This window comes from Triplophysa rosa, linkage group LG4 (assembly GCF_024868665.1).
Source record: "Triplophysa rosa linkage group LG4, Trosa_1v2, whole genome shotgun sequence".
Lineage (NCBI taxonomy): Eukaryota > Metazoa > Chordata > Actinopteri > Cypriniformes > Nemacheilidae > Triplophysa > Triplophysa rosa.
The window spans coordinates 32,187,836-32,215,150 of NC_079893.1; the positions used below are offsets into that span (position 1 = coordinate 32,187,836).

The following is a 27,315-nucleotide window of genomic DNA, read 5'->3' on the forward strand; positions in this document are numbered from 1 at the left end:
TGCTGCCGCCGCCGCCGCCTTAGTCGCTTTGTTCTTTATTTTCCGTTTTTGTGCTCCAGACCACTATTGCACTTTCTTTCGGACATTTTGCCGCTATGTCGTCTAGCAATAGCAGTGACGTAAATGAAAATGATTGACATGATTTCACCTGCAGCTGATGTCACATCTATCCAATCACCGGCTTATTTTTCGTTATATTTCTTATGGTTCAATGAGGGTCTATTTTTGTGAGAGGGGTCTGTCTGCAGACTGCAAGAGAGGGGGGTAACTGGAAAGGGGGCTTAACTTGAAATTGTCCAAATCACACGGAACCACGCGAGATGTTAAAACGCGCCAAAAAACCAAGAAGATGAACAACACGCAGTGATCTATGAAAGGCTCTCAATGGGGGGATGAGAGGGTAGAGGTACTGTTATCCCATTGAGTTAAACCTCAGTCCTGTAGATGGCGGTTATGTACAACGTTTACAAACTGCCAATAAAAATTAAAGAAGAAGAAGAAGAAGATGGCCGCTCGTACGGAGACAGCGGTAAGAATATATTTACCCGGCATAACCGTTCATTATATATGTAATTTTCATACAGTAGTAAATTAAAGTTACACATATTGGTATTGTGTCTGGAGTTAATAATCCGTTAAAACCATAACATTCCTCAGTTAGTCTTAACAACGTAGTGTTGTTAACAGTACTCGAGTTGTAAAAAAAAAATCGGGGTGGTGGATTGGATTTCACGTTTAGGGACAGATCATTTGTGCTGATGACCGCGCATATGGTGGGAGACCAACGGGTTACCCTTTTGATTATTGTTTAAGCACAAAGATAATTATTATATTACTCTAAAACAACATGCATGCTATTGATAAATTACGTATCAGATACTCCTGTCATTGATCTTGACCGCGGCACCTCAGAATTGGAGTTGGTCCCCAGGCTGGCATGGCTACCACTGCTCCTACATAGTTAGGGTAAATACAGAGGACACATTTTCCCACTGGGTGCAAGTGCAACTTCATACTCATCATGATACCTATAAATCTATTGGGAATTCATCTATTAAATGTTGAAACAAAACCTCACAAAACATCGTAAATGAACATGAATCCTCTCAAGTCAAGTCCATTTTAATTGAAGTGCAAGAACAAATGGATTAAACAAATGTACCATTTACAAAATCTGAAAATAATACAAATACATAGACATTTGTACAACTTGACATTTCTTAAACTTGAGGTGGCCAAACAAAAGACAAAAAGGAGAAGCAAAATTAATAACTCTGTCCAGATATTCCGCCTTTGGTGACATATCAAAAGTATTCCTGACTCTTGACTTACCTTCAGTGCTACTTCTTGCCCTCTTAAAGCCGAAGTCCCTCAGGTCAAGCTGTCCATGTCGCTTGGGCTTGGCCATGATGCTGAAATCACCAGCACCTGTCGCTGACTGATGTGACGTCAATTTAAAACAAATCGTCGTGTCATTGTGTGCACGTTCCCCTCGTCCACAGTATTTTAGCCTATTTAATATTTATAAAAATAATAGTGGTAAATTACCACTGGCAATATTTACACATTCATTGATAACATAACGGGATGTGAAGGGGGATGGCCGTTTTAGAAGGGGGATGATTTTGATCATCTTTAATTCAAAGGGGGATGCCATCCCCCCCTCAACTCGAGTACTGGTTGTTAAAGTAAGCACTATTTGTACGTTGTGGCGGGGTTATAACTATTGGCGGGTAAAAAGAACATAACAAGCCAAGATTAACTAGCCAGCCCGATTAACACTATTATTAAAATGGCGCTTTTTTAAAGTCGCGCTCTCACGAATAAAGACGAGGGTGCAGTTGCAGTGTCACGTATACGGCGAAATGGTGTTTTTAATTCAATGTTGAATACGTTCTCTGATGAACTAATATAAAGTGAAATCACCTTCTGGAGTTTTTTACTGGAATGAAAACTGCATAGTTCCCTGAATCTTAAGTTAAAGTTATGCCACTTTCAATAGGTGCACTTCACTGAATAGATCTGATGTGGGACAGGGCTCTAGACTGCACATTTTTTGATAACGTGCAAGGTAAATTTTCACACTGTGCGTAATGTTCAGGTTGTTTGCTATATGGCTGGCAAATGCATTATTTCTTAACCAAAAAGTAGCGCTGAACAGCTAACATAGTTTAAACTGTGCTACGAATAACATTAGAAATATTCAGACGCGGTTTAAATATGTCACGTTAATCTGCTTGTTTTGTGTACCTAACTGAAAGAGTGGCGTCGTGGTTGCGTGTGATGCACGTCGTGGAGCTTTCAGTGCAGCCACCTGAACTGCATCAGTCTGCGTTCCAAACGGGATATATTGCCCTTCGGGAATGGGACACCACACAAAATGTCACTCCAAATAAAGATATGATGATGTTTTTATTGCTCCTTTGGCAAGTAAATTTTAAACGGATAGATTAAGAGATAAAATTGCGTTGTTCTCTCTAGAGGTTACACACCAAGAGCTTTACTCTTCGAAATTAGTCTAGAGCCCTGGAACACGACTCTTTTGGAAAGTGTTTTTGACGAAATTTCAATTTCCTTCCAGCTTCATCCAACAGTTTGTAAGGAAGAAGATAGATTTAAAAATCCAATTTTTGAGGGCACAACCTACAAATGCCAGTTCTGCAGCAAAGTGGGAGAGTATGCATATATTGTGGCACATATGCAAACCCACGAGAAGACAGCTGTTAAGCATGGAGGTATTTGTCAGTTTAAAATGTTGCAGATGCAAGTTGTCGACTAGTAATGTTAAGCATTTTATTCCAATGTTAATTTGTGTACAGTTTTGATGTTGAACATTGCCATAAGAATTAAGTATGTATCAGTATTTAGTAAACCTGTATTTCTTTGTTTGTAGGGTATAAAATGTACAGATGCCACAGTATTTGTATCAAAAGCCATCATTACCACTGCTGCTATTGTGGGAGGATGAAAACTCGGCAAAATGTATTTTTGAACCATTTGGAGGAATGTGGGTTAGCTGATACGTCAACAGGTACCTGTGTGTCTGCACCCTCCAGCGCCTCTTTACCCTCCAGCATGCATGCTGCCTCCAGCATCTCTGCACCCACCAGCGTAAGTAAATGACTGAGGTAGTGAATGACTTAGGTAGTGAGGTAGTGAATGACTGGGGTAGTGAATGAGTGAGGTAGTGAATGAGTGAGTGACTGAGGTAGTGAATGACTGAGGTAGTGAATGAGTGAGGTAGTAAATGAGTGAATGACTGAGGTAGTGAGTGAGTGAGTGAGTGAGTGAGTGAGTGAGTGAGTGACTGAGGTAGTGAATGACTGAATGACTGAGGTAGTGAATGACTGAGGTAGTGAATGACTGAATGACTGAGGTGGTGAATGAGTGAGTGACTGAGGTAGTGAATGAGTGAGGTAGTAAATGAGTGAATGACTGAGGTAGTGAGTGAGTGAGTGAGTGACTGAGGTAGTGAATGAGTGAGTGACTGAGGTAGTGAATGAGTGAGTGACTGAGGTAGTGAATGAGTGAGTGACTGAGGTAGTGAATGAGTGAGTGACTGAGGTAGTGAATGAGTGAGTGACTGAGGTAGTGAATGAGTGAGTGACTGAGGTAGTGAATGAGTGAGTGACTGAGGTAGTGAATGAGTGAGTGACTGAGGTAGTGAATGAGTGAGTGACTGAGGTAGTGAATGAGTGAGTGACTGAGGTAGTGAATGAGTGAGTGACTGAGGTAGTGAATGAGTGAGTGACTGAGGTAGTGAATGAGTGAGTGACTGAGGTAGTGAATGAGTGAGTGACTGAGGTAGTGAATGAGTGAGTGACTGAGGTAGTGAATGAGTGAGTGACTGAGGTAGTGAATGAGTGAATGACTGAGGTAGTGAATGAGTGAATGACTGAGGTAGTGAATGAGTGAATGACTGAGGTAGTGAATGAGTGAATGACTGAGGTAGTGAATGAGTGAATGACTGAGGTAGTGAATGAGTGAATGACTCAGGTAGTGAATGAGTGAGTGACTGAGGTAGTGAATGAGTGAATGACTCAGGTAGTGAATGAGTGAGTGACTCAGGTAGTGAATGAGTGAGTGACTGAGGTAGTGAATGAGTGAATGACTGAGGTAGTGAATGAGTGGAAAAATGGAAGGAGTTCATAAATAAACTGAATTAATGAATAAATGCATTGATTCTGTTTTTTAAATGCATCCATTTGTTAAAAGTTTGCTCACATATGTAGAACTATTAAATAGAACATATCTAATAATAAATTAGACCCATATATCTGTATTTCCCAAATAGTATATAACAAATTCAAACTATTCCGTTCAATTACATTTTTTCTCTTTATTTATTTTAATAAGCTTAATTTGTGCCACATACTAACCTTGGCATGTTTTACAAAAAATATATCAAGAATCACTATTTAAAAACTACTTCCGGTTAGACATGTGCACGATTAATCGCCATTACCACTAAATCCTGCTGAAACCGAGCTGGCTGCGATAATGCAAGGTATCGATTATTTTATTGATGCATAGCTTGTCCGTGAAGCACGGCTCTGGGATCAGTAGGAAATGCTGCTCATGTCCATGTAACGCTAGCTCTAATGCAGAGGTCGCGTTGACCGAAAATTCTCCGTCATTGACAGATTTTTTTTACCAGTGACGGAAAAATCTGAAGACCGTCAGTCATTTTGACGGATTACAATAAGGGCAATTTGTCACTCCCCGTTTTGTCATTTCCCTTCATTAGAGCGTGATCTTAGGCTTCTACCCCTGCCCTGAACACGATCGCGAAGGGGCACCACGTTGCGTGCACGCATACACACAAAGGCGTGTAGTGGTGCTGAGTTTAGAGTTTTTTCCTTCAGAAAAGCGAATAGCGTCTTTTTGGATATACCTTAACTTTCAGTGAGTGGAGAAATGTCTCTCTCGGCGTCTTCTCTGTTCAGTGAGCGGCAGAAGCAGCACATTCATGACCAAACCGCAGCTTACTTGTGAGTGAGTACAAAACATTATTTACAAGCACATGTCATTGTTACTGACTAGACCAGGGGTCGGCAACCCGTGGCTCTTCTGCCACCCTGATGTGGCTCCCTGCAGTCTTTATAAGGCCCTGTTTATAACTGGTAATAAGATGCGTTTTGGTCGATGGATCACAAGTGGACGAAAGAGGCACACACCCGTTTACACCTGCTGCTGTAATCCGTCTATTTTGTCCACTTTTGACCACTACTGTGCTGATTTCTTCAAGAAATATCTGAAAAACCATTTCATTCGAATATTCGAAATAAGTCCATGCAATGTACATACTGTATGAGCGCGACCGGAGATGACAGAAAAAACATACAGAGAGCAGCGGTTTTATTTCTGCTCTGACAGATGTGAGACAGCACCGAACACTGTATGCGTGTGTTAGAAATGGAATGGTGAGAAAACATTCTGCTTGCTACGTTTTTCATCTTTAAACCAAACTTTTAGGTCTTTAGCCGGCATAGTTTAAATCCTGTCTGGCTAGCACGCTTCTCATAATGTTTATGCATGATGTCCGTATGCGGAGAGTACAGAGTAGACGGTCTCTTGTGGCTGTTCATCGCCGAAACAAAATTTCAGTCTAACTAAAGTAGCGCATGCAACATCGCGACGCTACTCTCCAATTGCAACACTCCCACTTTTTCCCAGGGACAAAAATGTATAAGTTGCTTATCATCTATGTACAATAAAAACCACACTATATTGCCACCTAGTGGTCCAACTGGGTAACTACTACCTTACATGCATAACATGTTACAGTCATTTAAAGGGGTGTCATGCATTCTGACTTCTTTACACTGTTAAACGTGCTGTCTTCTGATGCTTAACATGGTCAACTTGTCAAAAAACGAGTTGGGCGTATGACGTAGTATTTCTGTGCTCGATACACTCCCCCAGCGATCGGACAGGTTTCGCAAAGTTTTTTTCGAACATATAAAACTGTTTCATTTTTCTTAGTCCCTTCTTGGAATTCTCCCAGAAAATCACGCGGCAGCAAGGCGAGCAGGAGAAGGAGCATGCGCAGACGTCACTTTCACTTGTGTGCAGGAGAGAGAGAGAGAAGTTCAGGTGTTTGTTTGTTCACTGCATTTGTGTGATGAATGTTCTATAAACAATGGATATAACGGTGGATTTGGAGATCGTTTGAAACTGATATATGGAGCCGTCCCAGCCCTAAAAGATGCCGGACATGTTGTTGTATTTTTTAAGTTCTGTGTATTTCATTTTTTTACTACACAATAGAGGTATATTTGTCCACATAAATTACTTTAGTAAACTATAGTGTTATTTACTATAGTAAACTGCAGTAAAATTCCTAGATACTATAGTGTTTTTGAACCTTACTGTAGTATAGTACAGTGTAGGATAGTACGTTGCCTTTAGCAAATGCTATAGTATTTTTTCATCTGAGTGTTCAAGTTAATGGGACTTTTATTTTGACAGGTAGTCGGGAAGATGCTTGACTTTTAGTGTGTGCTTGACGATAGCTTCACTCAAACAGTAAAATGCTCGTAATTAAAATAAACTCTCAGAGCAACTCTGGAGATGAAGTTCATGTGTTTATATCCTCATACAGTGCAGACGCAGACAAATCCTCGACCATCACTCATGTAGTATGTTAATCTGTGCACCTCATTTACTCAGATACGCAGAACAGCCTGGTGACATATTTAAATAACAGGATTCTGTGTCCGCATCTAACGTTAGTTAAATGGACTCCATGCGGTGCGCTATTGATTATTGTCACACACAAACAAACACAACCAGGACAAATGCAATTCACACAAACACGCAGCTCTGTCCAATGGACCTATTCTTATTATTCATGGCACAGACCGATTTTTTTTGTAGCACTGTTATTATTATTATTTTTTCAAGTTACTTATCCGGTCAGGCAAGTAAAATTCTCTCTTGCTTGCCCATACAAAACATTCACTTGTCCCGGACAAGCGTTAATGTTGAGCCCTGAATATAAGTTTGATCCAACACGCTAGTATTTCTGGGTCTACATCTGCTTAACAAACAAAAAAAAATACTTTTTATATTTTTAAATTACCATGGTTTTATTAGAGTAAATAACTAAAACTGTAAGAATGAGATTTGTTTGATTTCACTACCCATAGCCTCATTTTTGTACTTCTATATGTCTGCGAGCGGCCATCTTGCCGATAACATCTCGCATGGTTCTATGTGATTTGGGTGACGTTAGTTTACGCCCCTTCCCAGTTACGCCCCCTTCCCAGTTACCCCCCTCTCACAGTCCGCAGACAGACACTACTGATTTTTGTTCCTGCTGAAGTAAATTTTAAATAAAAAAATTTGCCAATCAGAGGCCCCTAAACAGGTGGGGCCCCTAGGCTGCAGCCTACACACGCCTGTGCGTTAATCCACGCCTTGATGTAATCAGGGTTTTTCCTGCATAGAGAAATTGGAGGCGGCCACCTCCGTCAAATGTTGTGCCGCCTCAGGCTCTCGCCAAAATTATGTTGCGAGTCTTCACAAGAAATGCTGCGTGCATTTAACAGACTGTCATTTGTAACTGCAGTTGCGACATTACGCCAAAATTGAGGTCCTCATAGGCACAAAAGCTTATAAATTGTACAGAACGATAATTTTTGAAAATCTAAAAATGCAAAAAGTTTTCTACAATCTTTAGGTTTAGGGATTGGGTTAGGGGATAAAATATACAGTTTGTACAGTATACAACTCATTACCCCTATGGACTGTCCCCACGGAGATAATAAACATACATGTGTGTGTGTGTTTGTGTGTTCAGATGTTGATGACGATGACGTCACAGATGTGCTGTAAATCAGTGGGAACTGATCTGTCCATGCTGGATATTGATGATTTCATCACAGAAATCTGTCAGCTGAAGAAAGAGGTGGCGTTACTGGAGGAAAAGCTGAGGACAAGAGGAGATGAACTCAACACTGAGGTTTGGACACATTCAACATCATTTACTGCTTTTAATGTTTGTATTTTAATACTGTTTTTAATCTCACTGTCATAGTTTATAGCTTTATCTAAATATATTTCCTCTCTGAACAGAAGTCCAGACACACACAGGACTCGGAGCTCAGCCTCACTTTACTCTGTTATACTGACACAAACCCCACAGACGCTCAGGACACTGTGTGTGACAGTAATCACACCTTGAATCAGGATGAATCTACTGATCAAACCTCCACAGAGTCTCTGGATTCTGTCTGTAACGCTGGAGAACAGCAGATCCTGAACACCAGACCACTCAACATGTGTTCTGTCACACTGATGGAGATGGGAACACAAACACCAGCAGAAGAAGAACATCACACTGATGAAGATGAGAATCATGATAAGGATGATGATGATTTTATTCCTTCAGGTTTGTTTGTTTTTCATGTGAGTTTCTATTTCATAAAGTGTTTTTTTTACATCCCTTGTGTCACAAACGCACTAAAAAGTTTCTCATTCTCAGTGGACACTGATGTAGTTTCAGATGTGCTGGAGGTTCTTGTTAACGCTGTTGTGTTAGTTTCAGATGAGAGCGGTGATTCATGTTGTGATGGAGAAACGGCCTCTACATCAAAACAGCGACTGACAGCACAAACTCTTTCCTGCATCACAGAGGGACATGAGAGGAGACACACAGAACAGAAAGTCTTACAAGAGCAGCGACATCATTCAGAAAAGCACAAAGAGGAGAAAATGTTTCTCTGTGAGCTGTGCGGGAGGAATTTTGTCTCCCCTTTTAGTCTGAAAGTCCACATGAGGATACACACTGGAGAAAAGTCTTTCCACTGCAGTCAATGTGACAAATGTTTCCGCATCAAAGGCTATCTTGTTCTTCATCAGAGAATTCACACTGGAGAAAAACCGCACGCGTGTCCTCACTGTGAGATGAGATTCAGCCGTAAAACTCATCTAAACAGACACATGCGTTTACACAGCGATGAGAGACCGTATGAGTGCAGTGAATGTGGAAAAACCTTTAAGAGGTCAGGTTCTTTAAAATCACACCATAAAATACACTCTGAGGAGAAACTCTATCAGTGTTCACACTGTGATAAACATTTCCGTGAGAAACTTTATCTAATATATCATGAGAGAGTTCACACTGGAGAGAAACCTTACCTCTGCTCATACTGTGGAAAGAGATTTACAAGACGAAGTACTTTCAGCTTTCATGAGAGAGTTCACACTGGAGAGAAACCTTATCACTGCAGTGTTTGTAAGAAGAGTTTCACCACACACGGGACCTACTCGAGGCATCAGAGAACTCACACAGCTGAAAGACTTTATAAATGTTCTCAGTGTGACAAGACGTTTGCTCGACCAGATGCCCTTAGGGGCCATGAGAGAGTTCACACTGGAGAGAAACCTTATCACTGCTCCATCTGTGGAGAGAGATTCACTTATTTAAAATGTCTTAAAGCTCATGAGAAGAAACATGCTGGAAAACAAACTGCAGTGGAATCATCATAGCGTCTTCAATCAATATGATAATTTAGCTTGAACTCAAAGTTCTTATATTTCTGTGGTCTTGAGAAAATAATAATTTGATTAGGGACATTATCAGTCAGGAGCACTCTTGCTTGAGAAAAAACTGTTTAAACTTTATTAAAACCATTAACACTAATGTATTGCGTTGGTTACACTTTGTTCCTTTTTAAACAAAAAGAAAAATTGGTATCGGAAAAGGTATTGTTTAGGAATCGGTATCGAAGTCAAGGTATCGGAATCGAAATCGAAAATTTTGGAACGATACCCAGCCCTAGATACAACACAGCCTCCCCTAAGTTACATTGTTTGCTTACTTAGGCACACTTTAATGCTCGTTACCTGATCAAATGTATTAACGTTACTGGATGATCGATAAGCGCGTCAATGACTCTCCTGTGGCGGCAGCTGCCTTGTTTTAAATGTGAGCGGTAGACAGCTCAGTCAAGTTCAGAAACATGGCAGAATATGCCAACACGCAGGTTACTGCGCACGCCATCACCGAATTAATGCTAATTGGATAAAACAGCCTAGCACACCAAAGTAATAAGGAGAGAGGATGCGGAAGATAAAAGTTCACACATAAAAGTTAGCCTATTGTCAATTGTCATATTAACTCAACTCTCAACTCAACTTTATTTATATAGCGCTTTTACAATTTTCATTGTTACAAAGCAGCTGTACATGAGACATATTGACTATAAGCAAAACAATTAAAGTTGTACCTGTAAGAACAAGAAAAAGGTGAAAACACAGAAGACAGACATACCCACATACAAAACACTCCACACACACAATATGCACACGTGCTAACACACATAGACATAGACACACGGATGCACACACACACACACGGACGCACAGACACATGGACGCACACACATACACGTACTAACACACATAGACATAGATGCACACACACGCTCAGTGAGAGCACACATTTAGGATAAAGGAGAGAGAAGCACAGGTCAAATATAACAGACTATAAATTCCTATATGCAATATTAATTAAGTGAAACTTTAAGATTCTAAAGCAGCCCCCCCGGTCAGGCAGATAGTGCAAAAACAGTATGCAAACGGTGGCGAGGAACCCAAAACTCTAATGGAGAAAAAAAACCTCAGGAGAACCCAGGCCCAACCAGGGGATTCCAGTTCCCCTCTGGCAAAAGCTGCTGCCTCTGCACAAGCTCCAGAGAGCTTGCACAACAAGGCTAAATAAAATAAATAAACTTACTAATAAGATAAATTATAGTTTAAGATTATCATTAATAATCTAATAGCATTTGAAATTTTGTGGTGAAATATTAAAAAATACAAATGCGACGCCAAATATAACGTTACTGTTGCGAATCACTGCTGTTGTTCATTCACTTGTCCGAGTGAAGATAAAGAAATGCTTGTGAAAAACATTGTCGAATACTTAAATGTCGCAAAGAACAACCTGTATGAAAATACGACGACCTAAAGACATTGTCGCTGAAAAACAGTTATAAATTACAGTAACATGGGCCCTAACATTAGCTAAACATATACTGTATGAACGAGAAATAATAAAAAATAACGATAATATAAAACATTTAGAAGACAATTAACGTTAACTTTAAAACATACCTGCTTGTGTGGATGATACCGCTCCCTCAGAAACCATCCCTCAAATGGCGGGCTTCTCGTTCATGCGCATTGACGAATACTTCGATATATAACACAAGAGTAATTCTCTGTCTAGAAAATATAAAACTAAATATAACTAAAATAAGTTGCCATTCACTTGTCTGAGAATGTTTTTTAAAGTACTTAGAGAAATATTGCGAAATGACACCAACTTGGATTGTTCAGTTGCGCTTCTAAAGATTATTAAGAAATTTAAATAAATTCTACAACGTTTTTTACGTCGTTATAAATACTTGAGTAATCAGTGTAAATGTAATAAACATTACATTTTAGTATTTACTTATCTTAATCAATACATGCGCAACTTAAATACCGCTTTAGTTTTTACCCAACATTTTCAAGTTCACACATCAACTAACTTTTTTATGTAGAAAGACTTTAGTTTTTTTAATAAAATTTACTACCCCCAAAAATCTGTTTTTTCAATGCACCATCAAGTCCAGAAGAGATTTAAAACAGTAAAGTATAACTTCCTGATAAATCATATTAACATTGTTTAAGAGACTACACCTGTGTTTTTGCTGTTCTGTCACTTTAATTTTGTCTCTCAACTTAGCTTGAAAAAAACATAAAATGACACGCTGTTGCTTAAAAAAATAGAAGAAAAAAACAAAGAAAATGACACAATACCTGTAAATGACATGAGAAAAGAAATCAAAGCCTTGAGAGCAGAGAATCAGCAACTAAAGGCCCTGAACTTTAAACTGCAAAATGGTAGGTTATTTATATACATAGTTATAGATTTTTTGCTATGAATGTATGAGTTTATTTAAACATTGTTTTCTTTATTTGGAGATTATTAACAGAATTGCGGAGTTGCTGCCAGACAGCAGTGTAAACAAGCATGTGCCATCCTCCCTAACAAGTTCAACCAGACAACTCTTCACATAGTTCTTCTGAACTGGACCGTGTGAGAATACAATTTTTAGGTTTTATTTTCACACCATTTAAATAAGTATATTAAATGCTTTGTGTGATTTAAGAAAACAAGTTTTTTTTGTAAAACACAGATTAAAAAATTTGCCAATTCAATTGATTATTTAATGTGTATTGCACAGGTTGAAATCCACAGAAAACGAAACAAGGATACATCGTGGTCAGCCATGATCAAGGATTTAGCTGTGGCTGGTTTTGGAAGGAGCATGTTACCCGAAGCCTTTCTGCAAAATTTTGAAATGCCAACAAAGAATCACAAGCCAAGCCTCGTTTGGACCCACACAAGTGGAACTTATTATAGGTATAAAAGTGTTGAAAGTCTTTAAAGGAATAGTTTAGTAGTCTTTTGTCCTAGTATGGGAGTCAATGGTGACCCAAAACGGCTTAGTTACAAACTTTTGTGATTTGTGTACAGCACAACAAGGAAATGCATGAAGGTTTGTAACAACTGCAGGGTGAGCAAATGATGACAACATTTTTCATTTGTGGGTGAATTATTCCCCAAATTCTCTCATAACAAGTATCTGACACTAAAGTGTATTTACATTTCTCTTTCAGACACTGTTCATTTCCAGCAACTCCCCAAAAGCTTCTTCGGGCTGCTGAGAAAAAATAATGATGAACATAAACTTCTTAGCAGGTTTTACATTCTAATTTATGTTTAATATTTTAAGTGTTATACACATTTTGATTCACAACTAAACTGTAAGATGATCATTTACCGTTCTTATATTTACAGTATATTTGATCATTTATATATGTATTTCTCAGGCAACATCAGAAGGACACTGTTACGCTGCAACACTGAGTGGACATAAGAGGGCAAATTCACTACAACATAGCATGCATTATTAATACATGTTTTATCAGCTAAGTTTTGTCTCTCTTTTTCCAGAGTCCAGAGTAATTGGTTTCTGCAGAATGATGGGCCACGTTCTGTTCAGAGGGTTCCTTTTCTTCCCACTTGTCTCATCTTTCCATGCTCTTTTGACTAATAAATAATTAATAATGAACATTTTATGAAGTCGTTTTTCATTTTTTGTTGGTATTTAAATTTGAGACACATACCATTGCTTTTTAAAAGTGTTTTGTTATACAGAAGGCCCTGAATATCCCTTTAGTAGTCCAACAGGATGAGTACACATAATAGTTCATTAGAATTCCAACAAGTCCTGTAGGAACGGAACACTTGAGCTTTCCTGTAGGATTACTGCAGGAGTCCCACAGGAAAATGATCACTAAAATCCTGTGGGATCCTCCAGGAATCTGCAGGTCCTGCAGGATTTTTCCTTCAGGATTTCCTGCAGGATTTTTTGTACTTATTTTTTGTACTTGTAACTTATTGTTTCATTCTTAAAGTCCCAATTTTTGTTATGAAATATTGCAGTGTTTATTGTAAATAGTTTATCAATGTGGGTCTTTCTTTTTAAAAAATTTGTGTGCCCTCATAATCTTCAATTAAAATCTGAAAATGCACTTCCTCTGGAAGGATAATGACTATCCATCTTAAATGACGTATGTTAGACGGCTTGGGCATACGTTAGCTCCGCCCCGTGAACCGGAAGTTGCGATCGTTTTCACTTCCGGATTTAGACGGATTTCCGAGTGAAAAGGAATTTCTAATGATAAAAATAGTGGGCGTGGATTTCGTCTTCTGCGATTTGATTGGCTGTATAAAAACAGCAGTTGCATTTTGAAATGGAACTGGCAGCAGACTGACCGTTGAAGGGGAGGAGTTAACGGATGCTCCGCCCAAGCCGTCTAACATACGTCATTTATGGATAGTCATTACAGGCATTTTCAGATTTTAACTAAAGATTATGAGGACACACGAATTTTAAAAAGAGAATGACCCACATTGATAAACTATTTACAATAAACGCTGCAATATTTCATGAAAAAATAGGCATTATATATTTTTAATTTCACTGGGATTTTAATGCCATTCAAGCATCAAAGGCTATATTAATGGCGACAAGTAGTCGATCCATACACAGTTGGGAGACTGACAATTTGGAATCCTCAATTAAGCTAAGCTGCATTTTTGGGGGCTGTGGTAGGAAGCCGAAATACCCGCAGTAAACCCACGCTGACACAGGGAGAACATGCAAACCGTCCCAGCCGGGGCTCGAACTGACGACCTTCTTGCTGTGAGGTAACAGTGCTGTATTGAATTAAAACTTGGACTATACAAACTTTATCAAAATATTTCATTTATCACAAACCATTGCGATATCCACACGTTTGCTATAATTTTTGTTATATCGTGATTCGTGTTGTCCTAGGATCCAACAGAAGCAAATGATCTTCATGAATCTAGTGTTGAGTGTGTTGTGTCTCCAGTCCAGCAGGAGTCGATCTGCAGCTCTTCAGTCCGCCGATAAACCCACTAAAGAAAGAAAGAAAGTCAAACATCAAGCGCTGCGTGTTCACATCACTCTGATTTTCTCTCTTGAGTGTTTTAAACAGAGTGTTGTGTGTGTGTGTTTGTGTTGAGATGTTGAGGATGACGTCACAGATGTGCTGTAAATCAGTGGGAACTGATCTGTCCATGCTGGATATTGATGATTTCATCACAGAAATCTGTCAGCTGAAGAAAGAGGTGGCGTTACTGGAGGAAAAGCTGAGGACAAGAGGAGATGAACTCAACACTGAGGTTTGGACACATTCAACATCATTTACTGCTTTTAATGTTTGTATTTTAATACTGTTTTTAATCTCACTGTCATAGTTTATAGCTTTATCTAAATATATTTCCTCTCTGAACAGAAGTCCAGACACACACAGGACTCGGAGCTCAGCCTCACTTTACTCTGTTATACTGACACAAACCCCACAGACGCTCAGGACACTGTGTGTGACAGTAATCACACCTTGAATCAGGATGAATCTACTGATCAAACCTCCACAGAGTCTCTGGATTCTGTCTGTAACGCTGGAGAACAGCAGATCCTGAACACCAGACCACTCAACATGTGTTCTGTCACACTGATGGAGATGGGAACACAAACACCAGCAGAAGAAGAACATCACACTGATGAAGATGAGAATCATGATAAGGATGATGATGATTTTATTCCTTCAGGTTTGTTTGTTTTTCATGTGAGTTTCTATTTCATAAAGTGTTTTTTACTTCGCTTCTGTCACAAATGCACTAAAAAGTTTCTGATTCTCAGTGGACACTGATGTAGTTTCAGATGTGCTGGAGGTTGTTGTTAACGCTGTTGTGTTTGTTTCAGATGAGAGCGGTGATTCATGTTGTGATGGAGAAACGGCCTCTACATCAAAACAGCGACTGACAGCACAAACTCTTTCCTGCATCACAGAGGGACATGAGAGGAGACACACAGAACAGAAAGTCTTACAAGAGCAGCGACATCATTCAGAAAAGCACAAAGAGGAGAAAATGTTTCTCTGTGAGCTGTGCGGGAGGAATTTTGTCTCCTCTTTTAGTTTGAAAGTCCACATGAGGACACACACTGGAGAAAAACCTTTCCACTGCAGTCAATGTGACAAATGTTTCCGCATCAAAGGCTATCTTGTTCTTCATCAGAGAATTCACACTGGAGAAAAACCGCACGCGTGTCCTCACTGTGAGATGAGATTCAGCCGTAAAACTCATCTAAACAGACACATGCGTTTACACAGCGATGAGAGACCGTATGAGTGCAGTGAATGTGGAAAAACCTTTAAGAGGTCAGGTTCTTTAAAATCACACCATAAAATACACTCTGAGGAGAAACTCTATCAGTGTTCACACTGTGATAAACATTTCCGTGAGAAACTTTATCTAATATATCATGAGAGAGTTCACACTGGAGAGAAACCTTACCTCTGCTCATACTGTGGAAAGAGATTTACAAGACGAAGTACTTTCAGCTTTCATGAGAGAGTTCACACTGGAGAGAAACCTTATCACTGCAGTGTTTGTAAGAAGAGTTTCACCACACACGGGACCTACTCGAGGCATCAGAGAACTCACACAGCTGAAAGACTTTATAAATGTTCTCAGTGTGACAAGACTTTTGCTCGATTAGATGTCCTTATTTTCCATGAGAGAGTTCACACTGGAGAGAAACCTTATCACTGCTCCATCTGTGGAGAGAGATTCACTTATTTAAAATGTCTTAAAGCTCATGAGAAGAAACATGCTGGAAAACAAACTGCAGTGGAATCATCATAGCGTCTTCAATCAATATGATAATTTTGCTTGAACTCAAAGTTCTTATATTTCTGTGGTCTTGAGAAAATAATAATCTACAATCTGTGGATCTAACGATCAGTAGTGATGGCGAGATGAAGCCTCATGAAGGTTTGAAGCTTTTCAGCCAAGTGGTTCACAAAAGGGTTCATTTCTCGAGGCTTCATTTGCTCACAATACCATCTGGTGGCCAAAGAGGGTAAAGCAGGCAGATACATTACAGATGTGCCTGATGTGGTCTGTGATACACTGTATTTTGCGCCAGTTAAGGCTTAGAAATAACGGTGAAGAAAAAAATCAATTTCCACATAGACTAATCTATTTATATGAATATGATGTGTATTTTCTGGTGGTATATAAATCAATTATTTGGTCATAATAGGCAGAAGGGGCAATATTATTATCCTAAAACTGGAAAGTGTCTGGGCTTAACTGGCAGAGGGCAGTGAATGTGATTGTGGTACTTGGTTTATATAGCTGTCAAAACGGCAAGATTCGAACCGCTTACTGAACCACTCGGGCGGAAGCGAGGCTTCAGACGGCTCAGAACGTAACATCACTAACGATCAGTTCATCGGGAGAATTTCTCAGTTTATTTTTGAAACATACTAAAATATCTCATCATAAAATCTCATTTGTATTCATAGTACCGAACATTTATTTGATTTATCGTTTACTTGTATTTACTGGTTTAACCCTAACCCTGATGGCACACGTACATCTGGCAGACATATATTTGACGTCTGCATTTTCATCTGCAAGACATCTGACAGATGCTGTTTGCTCGTCTGCCCTACATCTCTGAGATGTCTGCTGTCAGATGTCATGTAGACCTCTAGAAGACGTCTGTAAGATGTGTGTGATGTAGAATGGATGTACAACAGCTCTTTCTAAGATGTTTGGCAGATTTTTTCCAGATCTTTAGCAGACATATTACAGACGTACCTGTGCTATCTGGGAATAAATCACTGTGCAAAACGACCTTGCTTCATTGATATGTTGACATTACTTTGTGTTTATGAGCTGTACATTATTATGCCGGTGTCTGTGACACAAAATAAACACATCTGTGCCTATAACACTGTTTGAGTAGCCATTTGTGGGAATATTATAATGATAGCCGGTTAGTCACGTCCATCTCTGTTCACCGTAATAAAGATAAGAATCCGCATATAATCACTTCTAAATTTTGGTATTAGCTAAACATTTATGCTAATTAGGCCTAAGGTTTGCCTGCAGACGCCCGCATCGGAGGTGCTCTGTTGGTACGAGACAGTAGTCTGCCTTTATAAACTATACACTGTGGACTTCAGAAAACACAGTGGACCAAAGTCCTCTTTTCAGATGAAAGTAAATTTTGCATTTCATTTGGAAATCAAGGTCCCAGAGTCTGGAGGAAGAGAGGAGAGGCACAGAATCCATGTTGCCTGAAGTCCAGTGTGAAGTTTCCACAGTCAGTGATGGTTTGGGCTGTCATGTCATCTGCTGGTGTTGGTCCACTGTGTTTTCTGAAGTCCACAGTCAACGCAGACATCTACCAGGACATTTTACAGCACTTCATGATTGCTTCTGCTGACAAGCCTTAAGGAGATGCTGATTTCATTCTCCAGCAGGACTTGGCACCTGCCCACACTGCCAAAGGTACCAAAAGCTGGTTCAATGACCATGGTGGTACTGTGCTTGATTGGCCAGCAAACCCGCCTGACCTGAACCCCACAGAGAATCTATGATGAGAGACACCGGACCCAACGATGCAGAAGACCTGAAGGCCGCTATCATAGCAACCTGGGCTTCCATTACACCTGAGCAGTGCCACAGGCTGATCGCCTCCATGCCACGCCGCATTGATGCAGTAATTCATGCAAAAGGAGCCCCAACTAAATATTGAGTGCATAGAAATGAACATACTTTTCAGAACCCTGACATTTCTGTTTAAAATATTCTTTTTCTTTATTAATATTCTAATTTTCTGAGACAGAATTTTGGGTTTTCATTATCTGTAAGCCATAATCATGAAAATGTCAAGAAATAAAGGCTTGAAATATTTCACTCTGTGTAATGAATCTATATAATACATGGGTTTCACTTTCTGAAAAATTAAAAGAGATGGAAACGGCCCATCCCGAAAGGCTCAGTGTAATTTGGGGAAAGGCCTTTCAATACTAAACTGTAGGAGGAGGCTGAGGATCAGAAAGACATTTTTAAGGAAAACAGTCAGTATGAAAAACCTCAAGTCGAAGTCTTTTGATGTATTTTATTATGTAACATCTTCCTTGGAGGGTTTTTCGAATTGTGACGACAGAGGAGGTGGAACAGTGATCTGGTGTAGTTCTTCTGCATATGGCGTCGAGTCCACAATGACTTTACGTAGTAGAAGACTCATAAGGTCATCGACACAGTCTGTAAGAACAACGAGAAGTTTTACAAGAAAATATATGTTGTCCATGTTAGATTAGTGTTTAGTGTTATTTTATTTTGCTTAAATCTGTTCTATTGAAGTCATTTATTTGTTTTCTAAAAATTTTTAAAGATTTTTTTTTAACTTACTGTATGTTGGGTCTGTTTTCACTGGCTTGGCTGTGCATTTCCCTTGTTTTGACTTGGGAAAACCGATTTTGTACGTAGCCTGTCCTTGAGTTGTTGTTGCCTGTGGACGGCTGCAATTCTCATTGTAGTGCATGGCCGCGAGATACAACCTACAATCATTGAAGAATAAATCAAATATGTAATCATTAGTTGAGTACAACCACATTATATTTGAGGGTAACATAAAGAATATTACCTGCACAGCATTCCTATGAAATAGAAAACTACATTTTTGGGGGCAAAACGCCGAATCCGTCTGTGAAATGCCTTCAGTGACGACGTTTGAAAGTGGTGACTGAGTTTCTCAAAGTCCTTGAGAACTCTCTTGTTGCACGTTACCTTTTCCACTTTGTGGAGTGCCACTGACAATGTAATAAACACAGACATCAAACTATAAAAATCTTTACATTTTAAGAGTAAACTGTCCTTGTATTTACCCTCTCTATGTAGACATACCTGGTTGAAACCATTTTTTGGGATCCCTTGAAACTCTGTCTGGGTGTTCACATTTAGGAAACAAGGGGTTGTCATGAACATGGATGTTCTGTATGTGATTAAGAAGTGATGTCCACTTCGCCACCTTTTCAGGACCAGAAACAGAGGAAGTCGCACTCCAGTTCAGATGATTTTTGATGCTTTTCAACCATTTTTTCAGCACCTTGCAGTCTTTACTTTGCGAAAGCTTGTGAAGTTTCTTAGACAAAGCTGTAAAATGTGAAACGTAAGTGAAATAATTATTTATTGAATGCTTAAACGGCAATACATTTTTTTTAAATTAAGGTGACAGTTGAAGGGGAGGAGTTAACGGATGCCGTCTAATTTACGTCATTTCAGATGGATAGTCATTTCAAGGTGGAAGTGCATTTTCAGACTTTAACTGAAGATTATGAGGGCACACGAATTTTAAAAAGAAAATGACCGACATTGATAAGCTATTTACTATAAACGCTGCAATATTTCGTGAAAAAATAGGAATTGTCATTTTTTATTTCACTGGGACTTTAACATTTACCTTTCTCAAAGTGCCACACATCATAGTACTGAGTGACGTTGCGTTCTCTCAGGTACTTCTTAATCTGTGGATGGCGATCCGTGACTATGTAGTCAACCATCAAACCACAAGATTCCATCTTATCGAGACAGCGCTTTAAACCCTCCTTTTCCATGTGGTAACTACCACCTACCTCGTTGCTCTATCAATAGGTACACAGAAGTGCAAATATGAATATATAAACGTGAACAGATAAAAAAGAAACAGTTTAAAAGGTGTTAAAGAATTATTCACCTGAATTAGCTGAAGATCCACAATTGACTTGGTTTCCATATCCATCAACGTGTAACTTCCATATTTACCCGAGTGTGCTATGGAAAACAAAATTATAATCATAGGTATAACATTGATGAGAAACTACTGAATAAACACATGCATCTCATTCTCTACCTGGTGAGTCAGCGCGCATATCTCCAGCTATTGCAAGCTTTCCCCTCTCTTGCAGCTGCTGAATAAGATGTTCCTGATCTCTGTTCCACTTGTGGATGATGGTAGGCTCTAAGAAATTCCTTGCATGTCTCCGGAAAGTACTGTATTGCACAGTTTGGAGCTGCATGGCCTTGAAAATCTATGAAAATATCAATGATAAAAACTGTTACAAAACATAGCAGGGCTGTGCAAAATTCAGAATTTAATTCAATTGAATGAATTTGAATTACAGGAAGTGGAATTGAATTCATTGCAATTCAGAGAGAATGTGATACTTTTAACATACATTTTTCTTCCTAATGGAAGTACAGACACTAACATTAAGCATACATTCCCTTCATGTTGAATAATTAGCAATATCTTCATTTCAACGTAATCAAATGAAACAATGCAATTATCATTCATTAAAGTACTTTACAGGGTAACGTTGCTGCATCTAAGGGTCAAGAGTTCCTCAAATGTTTGGTCAACCATTTTGAAGACTTGGATACAGCAAGGTAATATATACTGTAAAGCTTCATTGTTAAATACACCTTAATTATGTATCATGAATTTCTTTGAATTTTATGGAATTCCAATTCTACTTCCCGCTATTTGAATTTGAATTGCAATTCAGCTTCCTGTTTGCAATCTCAAGTCAAATTCAAGAATTGATTTGGAATTTAGGGGTCATTCTCAATTCAATTCTGAATTTTGTACAGCCCTGAAACATGCACACTAATAACAGAACATTTCGTGTTAATTCAAGTAAAATAAGTTATTGAATACCTTTTGTAGTTTTGCATAGGACCCTCCCAGAAAATATGTGGCAGCACACAATTGCAGGTTTCCCACCGGGGTACTCCCTACAATGGGCTGACTCTGCCACCGTCTGTGATACTGACATTTTTCACATAGCTGGGTGAATGCAACAAAAGTCCCCATTTGTCTTTTGCGGACATCGCAAGTCGCTTTACAAACTGGACAGGACTCAAACACCTGTCTAAGGCAGCTTTCAAAAACAATGTACTTCTTGTCACCGTAGTTGGACTCAGGATCTATTCTAAAACAATAAAAAGGACATTTATTCGAAAATTGATGTCAAACTGTATTATTAGTACACAAAATGATTTGTGAACTATTGTCAATACGTATCAAACAATATTTACAACTTACGACAATTCTGATTCCTGAGTGACAGACTCTGGGATATATGTTGAGTCACGTTCCTCTTCGTGTTCCTCCTCCAACTCCAGACGAGGTCTCTTGCTCGGCCTGAACATTGAGCCACGTACTGGTGTTGAAGACAGCCGCATATCCGGCAACATGAGCACTGTTTCAGTGCCAACATCCTGACTGGAAACAGTTGCCTGAATGCCTATAAGGCGAAAAAGATACAGTTATTCAAAACAGTCTGTCATGCAATAACATAACATTTTTCTATACAGACACATAATCCAAAAAAGAATATGTACCCATACTGAATGTCGTAAAAAAAAACACATTTAATGTCTCTACTTCATACCTTTGCTCCTTACGTGGACATTCCTCAATGTACCAACAGAAAGTTGTGTGCCCACTGATCGCATCATTGGCGATGTCTTTGTGGCCACAGTGTCTGTGTGTGCAGAGTCTGGCTGACAGGCAGCTTCATGGAGTGAAGATGTAGTGGGGAGCTCTTGGGAACTTGGTCCCTGCTGAGATTTACATTCATGCATTTGGAAGAGGCTTTTAAAGTGACTTACATTGCATTGTATTGTATTATACATTTTGTTTCTGACTGCGTGCAATCTCCTGGGATCAAACCCATGACCTTGGCAGTTGGCATTGCTAGTGCCATGCTCTAACCACTGAGCCACAGGAAACCTAAATACAGAGATGAACTCTGTAACAAATAAACTGACTGTTTAGCACGGTTACATTTTTGTATATAGAACGACTGTAGCATAATAGCTGTCGCCAGAACAAGAATCAAAGCATGGCTTCACTACAGTAACTACATCAACACAGCCACGATTTGCGTACCTGTAGCTAAACGACCACGTGGTTAAACAGTAAACAAAAAAACAATTTACACTGACCAACAAACACAAACAATCGATGGTGTCTGTCTGGTGGGATTACAAAAAACATGACGTGGTTTAAAGACGTTTGTCGAATAAATTTGAATTAGCATCTAGCTAACTGGCTAGCGAAGCTAAACGGCGTTGCCCTTTGAGACCGATGTAAAGTTGGTTCGACGTTTGACATTTGTCAGAGATTCAACCTCGGAAAAAATCAGTAGTTCTTTAACGACTTAGTACAATGACAAGAGACATGCTGAGTGCAAATTATTTTCAAATGTACAAGAGAACACACAGTGATTTTTATTCTGCCTTACGGTATTGTAACCGAAAGACCTTTGGTAAGACTGAGTTTGACATTCAGATTAATTTATTTTATATTGCAAACTATTGATATGTCAACTTCAAAGAGCGTGTCCTGTTACGGGTTCATAGAACAACCTCTTTTGATGTTGCTTTCATGCGCATAACTGTAACACAAGGCATGCTATTTAAATGCCAACAAATAGATTTATTCATTTCCAATAAACAGGCTCTTCTCGCCCAGTTCCAACGGCTGTGTGTTGTGGCTGTTTCCTAGACGAACATGTAGATGTTGGCTTTATTCACAAAAGTGTAACACAACAAGCCATCACAATGTAAAAACTAAGAAGCACTATGGAAGCTGTCCAAAGAGTGCGCAGTACAGCGCCCCCTAGAGGAACACGGTGCAGTTGCTCTGAGTTTGATATTCAGCAATGAGAATAAATTACAAAAATACACTCTGACATTACTTCACTTTTTTAAATACATTCTTCTATTTCAACTTGAAGTGTGAGTCTTGCTACTGGTTCCTAGATGAACATTAAGATGTTCGTTTTATTCAGAGAACTATAACACAACAAAAACGATTAAAATGGAACGCTTCATAAAAAGCTCACAAAGCCTTTCACAGGTGCAGTATTTTCTTAGAGGACATTTTTTCTGAACTATAAGCAGAACTATAAGAGTATTATATTCTTTTAAGTTGACACGTCAGAGTCTGAGTATGTTTAATTAATTTATTCTGAATTCAGAGCAACTGCACAGTGTTTCTCTAGGGGACATTGTAGTGCACACTCTTTGTAGTGCGCTTTCTCAGTTTTCACATTTGAATAGCTTTTGTTGTGTTACACTGTTAAGTAAACCAACATCCAAGGTTCGTCTGGAACCAGACACAACCTTTGAACGTTGCCATTTCAATATCATGCATTGTGTTACAGTTCTGTGCATAAAACCAGCATCTAAATGTTGTTGAAACAGTAACAAAACACATTCTTTGAAGTCAAACGGTGTGCTTTTTAGAATTAATTTATTCAAATATCTGATTAGAAAACTCAAATCAACTGCAATGCGTTCCTCTAAGGAACAGTATACTACACACTGTCATGAGAGTTTTGCTTACATTACTCATTCTCCAAAGCAACTTACAGTGCATTTAGTCTACACATGTCTTTTATCAGTATGTGCATTCTCTGGGATGGAAACCACAACCAGTTGAGCTATAGGAACACACTTCTTTAATGGTTGTTTCAATAGCTCAATAATGAAACCAGTGCCTAAATGTTCTTCTTGGAACCAGTAACAAGACACCAAATTTAACTGTGGATTTCTAACAATATTTTTGTGACACGACATTATAATCACTTAGCATAATTTTGTTATTTTAATGATTTTATTAGCATCGTTCAAAAATATTAAGTTCAGGGTTTGTTAATGCTTGTGTTTTACAACCACTTAGACAACATTGCATTGTGCTTTTATATCTTTCATGTCAGAATAACAGGTTCAAATACCAAGATACTGTCACTAGTTAGTGCAGTCTACATGGTTACCACACTGGATATTTTCATTATCTAAATATCTTGGTAAACAAAAACTTCTGTCATGGTGAATGCAGACTTAAACTGCTGCAATGTTGTTGCATGCATCTAAAATTAAGACTTTATGATGGTAGCATTCAGCTTCATCAGCCTCTAAAAAGACAATTAAGAAAAACAATTATTGATGATTACAATGACAAAGAAATCCTGGGATGTTTCCACAAATTAACAGCATTTTAAATGTCAGAATTTTTCCAATAAAACATAGAAGCTTTTAGCTTTGAATCACGCGCCTGATAACGAGAACTGTGTTTAGTGTTTTGCAAAATCTTGGTTTTATAATTTCAAATGGAGTGTAAAGCAGATAAATTGACTGCAGTTCTGGAAATTAGTTGAATGAGTGACAGGCTTCACTGAGTGAGCCTCGAGCACCACAGTTTTTTGTTATTGTAATAACAAGACACATTCTATGAAATTGATTTGAATAAAATATTTCTTTAAACATCCATAGCACATCTTTTGTCATAATTTTACAATAAACGAATAAGAAATTATCAAAAGTAATTGGCCAATGTATGTTCTTTGGATTCAATATTTTTAATACTGTACTATTCATTTAAAAAATATTTTATTGATAATAATATAGACACTATTACACCATTACGATTACTTTTTTTTTCATACTCTCCCAGTGTGTTTGTAGGTTTTAAAAACCCTGGGAGATCCCAGTTTGAGTCCCGGCTTGACGTCCTTTCCACTTCCTGTCTTTCTCTACACTGTCCTATAATTACTAAAGGCAAAAAGACATATTTTTTTAATCGAATGGGAAAACATTGATCATTTTTCCAGTTTCACGTAGTTTGCAGACGGTCCCTAACCGGCCAAATCGCCAGAGTGTAACTGCTTGAGCGTAAATGCGTTGCAGCCCATTAAGAAAAATGTAAACAAATAATCTGTCATCCGTGTCGATTTCTACGTATTAATACCTTACAAATAGCCAAATTGTATACATTTAAACTCATCCACTAAAGATCTTTTGACGTTATTTGCGACTGAATATCCGTCTTACATCCAACGTCGAACCAACTTTATATCGGTCCCTTTGAGATATAAATGATACAAACAGTTAAGCTGAAACACACCAACCTAAATAACAAAACACACTTGCCGATTGTGTACCATAAACAACGCCTTCTCCAGACAAAGTGGGAACTGCTCCATCTTTCAGGAATAACCTTTGTGCGAATCCGGCATTGACCTGACTTAGATTGAGGAAGCTGTCCTCCGCAATGTGTGCTGCACATAGAGCTATATTGGGATTATAACTTTCAGGAACCGATTTAAAAATAAACGTTAACCATTGTTCTCTAAGTGCAGCGTCCCTGGGAAGGCCAAACAAAGGGGATTTCACACCGGGATGAAAATAACAGCGTCTCGACGGCATGGCGACAAAAACACTCTACAACAACTCTTCCTCCTCTCTGAAGCGCAACAAGGCCGCTCCCCTTTTTGACGTAGTCCTGTGGGCGGAGGTTATTCAAAAACTCGGTATAGTGACATCATGTACCCGCCCGGGAAGTAGAGGTCTCTAGCCGTTCTCTGTAGTCCTTGAAAAACGAATTCTGTTAAAGACAATCTTTCTTCAGGCCAGCCTGTTCGTTTAATGGCTTGTTTATCTTAAAATGTCATATTCAACGACGGTATTCCATAGGAAATAACACCATCATTTTTGCCATTCCTATTCTGACATTCAATAACACAAAAACACATTCATAGTCTCCTACGTTTCATTCATTGCTGCTTTGTTTCCACTGTTTTTCTGCCACCAGTATGCGCGCGCAGCTGGAAGTGACGTAACCGTGACGTCGACTCCAAATTGGTCTATAGCTAATAACTGTCACACACATCAAAATACAGCTCTTCTTTCCATTAAGATACTAGGCTCGTTTGAGATGGCCAAATTCTGCGCAGAACCGATCACCGGTGATCAGCGCGAGATGCATGCCGGTAAGAAATGTGTCCGTGTTACGTCCGCCTTGCTCTGACGTCATGCTGACGTGTGTCAAAAAACTCTCGCGACGGCCAGGCGGCTGTGTCGGATTCTTCAGTCGGGCGCAGTTGCTCTCCACCGACTGCGCTGATGAAAAGCACGATGGGAAACAACTTGCTGACGACACAGCTTAAATGCTCATTGGGCGAGAATGTCAGCTGATATCTTTTTTCTTAAGTGTTCCATTAATAAGTCCATTAACTGAAGTAGGTTTGAGATGTATATGTGGAAAAAACACACCTATGTGAAATATATAGTCCTCATAACCACCTTGATGTACAAGCAGTGGCAATTCAATTGCATAGATTTCATCTGCTATAAAAAGCGCTTTTTTATTAAAGTATAACAAAACATTACAAAACAAGATGGTATACAGTTTGCATTCAAAAACAGACGAGAAAAAATAATAAAAGTTAATACAAACCAAACAACAAAAACAAAAAAAGAAAGAAAAAAAATCTAAATTGTCAATCCATCAATGTTAATAAATTCAAAACAAGAAATATTATTTATATTATCGAATAAGTCTAACAAAATTCCAGCTTTTTATTATTTGCCTTTGACAGCATTTTTAAATATTGTCTACAAACAATTAGAAAAAATACATTTGGGAATTAAATTCTTAGCTAACAAAAGTAAGTTATTAATATAAAAAAAAAACCTTGACCTCCTTTTTCACAGTTTCCATATTACATTTGTTTTATAATTCACAACATTTTACTCATTTAACCACAATTATTGCACTTTGTCCAGGAATTAAAGAAAAATATGCTCTGAAAAAATAGGGTCTGTTTTCTGGAAATTAGTTACAGAATTTACACATAGGAACTCCCCAGAAGGATAAATATCACATACAATTTTGAAATGCATTTTTTGGGGGGGATAAACTGTAAACTTGAAATAGGAGGTTCTAAGTTTAAGCATTCGTTTGTCAAAGAACATGTCTAAATTATTTCGTACAGCCTTGACATGGTTGAGAGTTTGTCTAATATACGATT

The 27,315-nt window shown here is 38.7% G+C and overlaps 4 protein-coding genes and 1 long non-coding RNA gene across 9 annotated transcripts in view; 3 read left to right on the forward strand and 2 right to left on the reverse strand.

Moving 5' to 3' along the window:
* LOC130553086 (zinc finger protein 268-like) overlaps nucleotides 1-27,315 on the reverse strand; it is an 85,699-nt gene that overhangs the window by 26,664 nt on the left and 31,720 nt on the right. The window lies entirely within an intron of this gene.
* On the forward strand, nucleotides 8,079-11,461 carry LOC130552916 (zinc finger protein 501-like). The gene is made up of 2 exons (XM_057331604.1): nucleotides 8,079-8,395; nucleotides 8,552-11,461. Exons 1-2 carry the CDS (start codon nucleotides 8,284-8,286, stop codon nucleotides 9,493-9,495), a joined length of 1,056 nt encoding a protein of 351 aa, XP_057187587.1. The 5' UTR covers nucleotides 8,079-8,283; the 3' UTR covers nucleotides 9,496-11,461.
* LOC130552948 (uncharacterized) lies at nucleotides 11,595-12,936 on the forward strand. Of its 3 annotated transcripts, none has more exons than XR_008962796.1 (4): nucleotides 11,595-12,091; nucleotides 12,240-12,418; nucleotides 12,676-12,757; nucleotides 12,889-12,936. It is a non-coding gene; the product is annotated as an uncharacterized LOC130552948 (long non-coding RNA). The 3 variants fall into 3 exon arrangements; XR_008962797.1 differs by having other exon boundaries at nucleotides 11,595-11,895; nucleotides 11,977-12,091; nucleotides 12,240-12,757; XR_008962795.1 differs by having other exon boundaries at nucleotides 12,240-12,757.
* On the forward strand, nucleotides 14,886-17,889 carry LOC130552917 (zinc finger protein 239-like). Its single transcript, XM_057331605.1, has 2 exons — nucleotides 14,886-15,202; nucleotides 15,357-17,889. Exons 1-2 carry the CDS (start codon nucleotides 15,091-15,093, stop codon nucleotides 16,298-16,300), a joined length of 1,056 nt encoding a protein of 351 aa, XP_057187588.1. The 5' UTR covers nucleotides 14,886-15,090; the 3' UTR covers nucleotides 16,301-17,889.
* Nucleotides 17,913-25,757, reverse strand: LOC130552890 (uncharacterized). 3 transcript variants are annotated; one of them, XM_057331563.1, is made up of 11 exons: nucleotides 25,414-25,552; nucleotides 21,889-22,057; nucleotides 21,540-21,741; nucleotides 21,153-21,426; nucleotides 20,346-20,523; nucleotides 20,190-20,266; nucleotides 19,917-20,097; nucleotides 19,361-19,609; nucleotides 19,101-19,266; nucleotides 18,866-19,014; nucleotides 17,913-18,718 (listed from the first exon to the last, which is right to left on the reverse strand). In XM_057331563.1, exons 2-11 carry the CDS (start codon nucleotides 21,953-21,955, stop codon nucleotides 18,576-18,578), a joined length of 1,686 nt encoding a protein of 561 aa, XP_057187546.1. In that variant the 5' UTR covers nucleotides 21,956-22,057; nucleotides 25,414-25,552; the 3' UTR covers nucleotides 17,913-18,575. The 3 variants fall into 3 exon arrangements, with proteins under 3 accessions (XP_057187546.1, XP_057187545.1, XP_057187544.1); XM_057331562.1 differs by having other exon boundaries at nucleotides 21,889-22,060; XM_057331561.1 differs by having other exon boundaries at nucleotides 18,274-18,718; nucleotides 21,889-22,060; nucleotides 25,436-25,757.